Consider the following 6261-nt stretch of genomic DNA (forward strand, 5'->3'; position numbering starts at 1 on the left):
ATTGGTCACAAATAAAACTATTTGGTTAAAAATTTATGTATTTTTTTTTTAACTCGTTCTCGTTTGTGAAAATTTATCTCTTTTAGTTTAAAAATTCGACTATTTAGTTAAAATATTTTAGAAACGGAAAAAATATAAACTAAAAATTAATCAAATAAAATTTGGACTAAATTCACATCTATTGTTCACACTACTTAGTTGAAAATTGATGTAATTTGTTGAGTTTTTTTTTTTAATTAATTTTTTTTATTAAAAATTCAAATATTTGGTGCAAAATTAAACTGTTTTTCTACAAAATTGATTTTTTTAATGCAAATTAATTTTTTGGTTAAAAAAAACAATCTATTTTCCAACTATTTTCTTAAAAATTAATCTGTCATCTGTCAATTAATCAACATGTTTCGTTGAAAATTCCACTGTTTAGTTGAAAATTATATATTTTTAAAATGAAAATTCATATTCTCGGATTCAAATCTCAATATATAATCTTAAAAATGAATTCCGTTGAATTAATATTTAAACAATAGATTTTTTATTAAAAATTAAATTTTTTTAGTTTCAAAATTCCACTATTTAGTTAAAATATTTTAGAAAAAAAAAATTTAACTAAAAATTAATCAAATAAAACTTGGCTTAAAATCACATTTATTGTTCCAACTATTTAGTTTGAAAATTTATTGGAAGTTTGTCCTTTTTGTAGAAAATTTAATTTTTTTAAATTGAAAATTCAACTATTTGGTAAAATATTTAAACTGTTTTTTATGAAAAAATTGTTTTTTTTCCTTGCTGAAAATTAACATTCTTGCTTGAGAATTCAACAATTTAGTTTAATTTTAAAACCTTTAAATAATTTAATTAATAAAATTAAAATTATATTATTTTTATTTAAATTATGAAATTATTCAAATTTAATTTAATTAACAGAATACTCAAATCAGCTCCAACGTTTTTCAAAAATTCCTAAGAAAGTACTTGCAGAATAGAAGAAAAAAAAAACATAATTTTGAGAAAGAGGGTAACATTTATTATTATTTTTATACATTATTGCACTTAGTGCAACAGTATTGTTTTGGAGAGCGCGTAAAAAGCCGAGTGACTCATATCTTCATTCCAGCCATCGAGTTCTCCAAGAGCTTGAAAATTAAAAAAATTATTATCAAACAGACATACAGAGATTTCACGGGAAGTTTGTTGGATTCAAGAAATTTTGAAAAATCTCGAGGGATCTCTCGGTAAATAATTCAAAGGATTTTCCTATAATTATATTTGGAATTAGATTTCATCTCATTTAAATGGAAATTCGTTCGGAATTCTGAAAATTCATTCCAATTCGACGACTCTCGCAGAATGGAATTTAAAAAAATAAATAAAATATCTCGAAGTCGTAATGTTTACGGATTTTCTATGGATTACGTAGCGGATTATAGACTTTCTCTAAGATAGATTAAAAATTTTTTAATTTATTATTTTATTTTAAGAAAAAAAAATGTCTTTTCTATACTATAAAATATTGTTTTTAACAAAATACTTGAATTTTCAACCTAAAAAGACAAATTAGCAACAAAAAAGGGCCACTCATTTTTTGAAAATCTGACTTTTTAGTTTCAAAATTCATCTGTTGCTTACAATTTTCATTTTTTTTAAACAAAAATGTAACTACGGTTTTGTTAAAAATTTTTTAGAAAATGAACTTTTTTTTTAATTTATATTTTGGTCTTGAAAAATGAACTGAAATCTTTTCTCGGTGAAAGTTTAACTTAAAAAAAAATGTGCAGTTTTGCATTATAAATTCATATATTTTAGTACGAATTCCATCTGTCTTGGATAAAATTTCTTTTTTTCTTGAAAACAATTTTCTCATTGGATTGAAAATTTAATTTTTAGTCGTAGAAATTGATTTTTTATTTAAAAATTCATATTTAAATGTTAAAAGTCAACTGAAATCTTTTTGGATGAAAATAAATCTATCTATTTGAAACCCAGTTTAAAAAAAAAATAAAAATTCATCTTCTTTAAGAGAAACTTCGTCTTTTTTTAAATAAAAATGCAACATTTTGGTAGAGAATCCAACGAGTTTACTTAAAATTCACCATTGCTGGTGAAAAATTTGTCTTTTTGGATTCAAAATTCAATTTGTTTTTCGTCGAAAAAAATAAAATTCAGCTATTTTTTGAAAATTTATCTTTCTGATTCAAAAATTCATCTTTTAAAATTGAAAATTTTCATGAAAATACAACTTTTTGGTTGAAAATCCTTCTTCTTTTCTTGAGTATGCAACTTTTTTTTAAAAGAGATTTGGATTAATCACTTTGTTAAGTGGGAAATTATTTTTTTGTTGTTGTTGAAAAATCTTTTTGGTATTAAAAATATTTTTTTTATATCAATTTTATCTTTTTTTATTGAAATATAAACTATGACAATTTTTTATTGGAAATTTACCTTTCTAGGTTGAAAATTCAATAATTATGTCAAAAATAAAATTATTTTGTTGAAAAGTCAACTGGAATATTTTTTGGATGAAAATTAAAACTATTTTTTTTTCAATTTTTTCTTTTTTTGTATATAAATTCATTGTTTTTGGTAAAAAAAAAATCGAATTTGTGAAATAAAAATACAATTTTTTGGCGTAGAAACTTATTTCGTGTTTAAAAAATTAAATTTTGATCTTAAAAAGTTATCTGGAATATTTTTTTGATGAAAATTCAACTATTTTTTGGAAAATTTATACTTTTGATTCAAAAATTTATTTTTTTGAACAGAAATTTCATTTACTTCATGAAAATTCAACTATGTTATTTTACATTTTTTGAAAACATTCAATTATTTAAACAAATTTTTTAATACTTCTAAATATCTTTTATAAGGATTCGAATTATTCATAAATTTTTATTTTTAATCGTTTAAAATGGAATATATTTTTGACAATTTTGAAAATCTTTTAAAATATTTTTTAAATATTCTGGTAAAATTATTTCTTCAAAATAAAAAGTCGTTTTCAATTATCCTAAGAATCTTAAGAAAATGTTTTAAATTCTTTTGTCCCTTTCATAACTTAAAAAAAGATGATAAATTTTGTTTTTATAGATGCTCAATATTAATTATACATCAAAATTCAACAATTTAAATTGAAAATGAAAATTTTTAAAAATAAAATTGTAACATTTAATGTTTATTTTTTGTTTTGTTTGAAATATTTGATAGCAACAGTTGTTTTTTTATTACAAAAATTTAAGTTTTAGGCCAAAACAATATTTTAAATTTGATGAAAGCGTTTAATTATGAACAAATTATTTTTAAGTCATTTTAAAAGTCAAAATAGTTCATAGTTTCAATCGGGGACGTTTAAATTTTTTTAACTACACTAATAATTTCAAAATTCTAATTTAAAAAATTTAATTTTTTACGTTAAAATCTGGAAATTTTTTATTTTGAACTAATTTCGAATCGTCTTGTAAAATCAATTATTATTTACTTCTTAATCCTTAATTTATAGTGAAATTTCAAAAATCATTATAATTTATATTCACTTTAGATCAACTAAAAAGGTTTTTTTATCCACAATTGCCGATTTCAAACGCCCCTAATTTTTAATTTTTTAAGTCTTTAAAACTGTATTTTAAAATTCTTTAAATGAAAAATGCACGCTTAAAAAATAAAGTCCAAAATTTTAAATTTGTAAGTGAAAGAGTTTCGAATTACGCACTGTAAACTAAATTATATCATAAATGAAGATGATAAAAATCCAACTGATTATTTTAAAAAACTGTTGAAATGAAACACAGAGAAAATATTTTTTTTTAATTTGTAAAATTACCAGTCAAAATATAAATTCACCGCCATTTCTCAGTTCGAAGGGTAACAAATTCAGGATGAATTCATAAGATTTCAAAGCAATTCAAGTTCAATTTAAATTAATCGGAAAACATTTTTTATTTTTTAAATTCCATTGATTTCCGTGAAATTGGAACGAATTTTTGAATCTTGAAAATCCTACTAATTAATATTCAAAAAATTGGGCTAATGACTGCAAAACATTTTTAAAAAATTCAAATGAATTGGAAGTGATTTAAAAAATCGAAAAAATTCCATTTTTTTCAGTAAAATTTGAGTGAATTTAATGGAATTTATGGGAAATGGTAAGAATTCGATGGAATTCATAAAAAAAAAATTAAGCTGAAATAAAAAAAGGAACCAAGTGAATTGAAAAAAATTCTAATTTAAAAAGAAATTTGATAAAATGCCTAAGAATTTAAGGTGAATTTAAAAGAATTCAGGATCAATTAATAAGAATTTAGAACGAATTTCAAAATAATTGCAAGAAATATTTGAAAATTTCCAAAATAAAAAATAAAATAACCTAAAATATTTAAAACTCTTTAAAATCTTTTGAAAGAAAAAAACACTTAAAAATATTTCCAATCTTTTGATCATTTTATTAATTGATCCTTGAGATCGAATTTTTTTCAAGTTCTTTAAATTAGAAAAATTAATTCATATTAAAATTTTCAAAATTGTATAATTTTAAGGAATTTTAAACTAGAAACATTAAAAACTGAATTTTTTAAATTAGAAATTAAATTATTTTCATTTCAAATAGTTTAAACATCCTTGAAAAACTTTATAATTTTATTTCAAAATCGTTAGAAATATAGAAGTTGTTTTGAACTTGTTGAAATTTAAAATTATTTTTGAAATTTTTTCACAACTTCTAAACATCGATCAAAATTAATGGCATTTTTTCTACTATATTTAGAAAATCCTTCAAATTTTGATGTATAAATAGCAATCGAACATTTGTTAATTGTAGACGTAGTTTGGCTCCGTTTAAGATTTTCAACAAAAAATTAGAATCTTTTCAAGAATTGTGAAAGGCTTCAAAACAATAAAAGTATTTTCTTAAGGTTCCTAGGAAAATTAAAATTATTTTTAATTTTGAAATATTATTTTAAGAAAATATTTTTAAAAGTTTCAAAAGATTTACAAAATTGTCAAAAAAAGGATCTGGAAGACTGTGAGAAAACTTTTTAAAATAACGTTCAAAATTTAAAGGCTCTTAGAAATTTAAACGATTCAATATTTTATACAGAACAAAATTTTTGTTTTTTAAATTTTTGTTCACTATTTAAAACTTAAAGTACAGAACAATTAAAAAATGTATTTAATTTTATTACTATTTATCTAGTAAATAAAAATGTTTTTCGTCTGAAATTTTCACCTCCAAAGGCTTTGAATTTTTGATTGTTCAGCATTTTAAAATTGTTCAAATTGAAAATGTAGGCGTAAAAATATAAATTGAAAATTGTTCAAACAAAAGATTTTCGAAAATACGCATTGTAAACTGAATAATAGAATAATTGTAAAGGACAAGGAAAAATCAGGGAATTTTGGAAAATGAAGTTCTCGCTGACCGTTGAGTGATTAAAGTACGGTCCCATATAAATAATAAAAAATAAGGATTATTGTAAATAAAAAATTAAGGAATATTGTAAATAAAAAAAAAATAAAAAAGAATTGTACCTTCAAGTCCCAAAGGACAAGTTGACCATCCAAACTGCTCGTGCTGAATCTCAATTCAGAGACTTTGCGCAAACAAGTAACTGTGTTTTGGTGAATACTGTCGAGCGAACTGTCGTTCGTTTCAACTCTCGCTTGTCGATCCAACGACTGAAATTTTCGCATGGCTGATAATCCAGCTGCTCCCTTCTTTTGCGTATTGTCCAACTTCGATGCGAAGTAAATTTGACCATTGTCGTCCACAGAGTACAACATTGGCATGCAATTGTGGCCCTTTAAAATGCCATTTTTTAAAATATAAGAGCAAGATTTAATTATAAAAAAAAAAAATGATTTAAAAAATCTCTATTAATTTCAGAGTGTCTAACAGGCGGAAGATTCTAAATTTCAGGATTTCTTGTGGTCTATTTTGCGTTTTCCGGGTCTGCTGATTATAATTCTTCTTGAAATTTTCATGTTCTGACTCAAAATTTTAATACTTTTGGAAAATTTCTTGTTCCAAATCAAAATTCTAATTTTTTTTTTAATTACCTCTTCCAAGTCAGAATTATAATAATTTTCAATAAATTCCCCGTTCCAAATTAAAAATCTATTTTTTAAATATATTTTATATATATTATTATTTTTCTAAGACTTATTTTGTCAAATAAGAATCATAATTCTATTCGAAAATTGCTTGTTCCAACTCAACATTTTTTTTTGTAATTACCACTAACAAATCAGAATACTAATTCTTTTATATATTAT

The 6261-nt window shown here is 22.0% G+C and overlaps 1 protein-coding gene across 1 annotated transcript in view; it reads right to left on the reverse strand.

The window, feature by feature from the left end:
* Positions 1–1001: 1001 nt before the first annotated feature.
* The window catches only part of LOC117170114 (actin-related protein 2/3 complex subunit 1A-A), a 28816-nt gene continuing 23556 nt past the window's right edge, over positions 1002–6261 (reverse strand). The window contains exons 5-6 of the mRNA XM_033356647.1: positions 5518–5787; positions 1002–1133 (exon numbers count right to left, since the gene is read on the reverse strand). Of these exons, the coding sequence (XP_033212538.1) occupies positions 1098–1133; positions 5518–5787 (306 nt within the window). The 3' untranslated portion in view covers positions 1002–1097. The remainder of the gene's footprint in view (positions 1134–5517; positions 5788–6261) is intronic.

This window comes from Belonocnema kinseyi, chromosome 3 (genome assembly GCF_010883055.1).
Source record: "Belonocnema kinseyi isolate 2016_QV_RU_SX_M_011 chromosome 3, B_treatae_v1, whole genome shotgun sequence".
Classification (NCBI taxonomy): Eukaryota; Metazoa; Arthropoda; class Insecta; order Hymenoptera; family Cynipidae; genus Belonocnema; species Belonocnema kinseyi.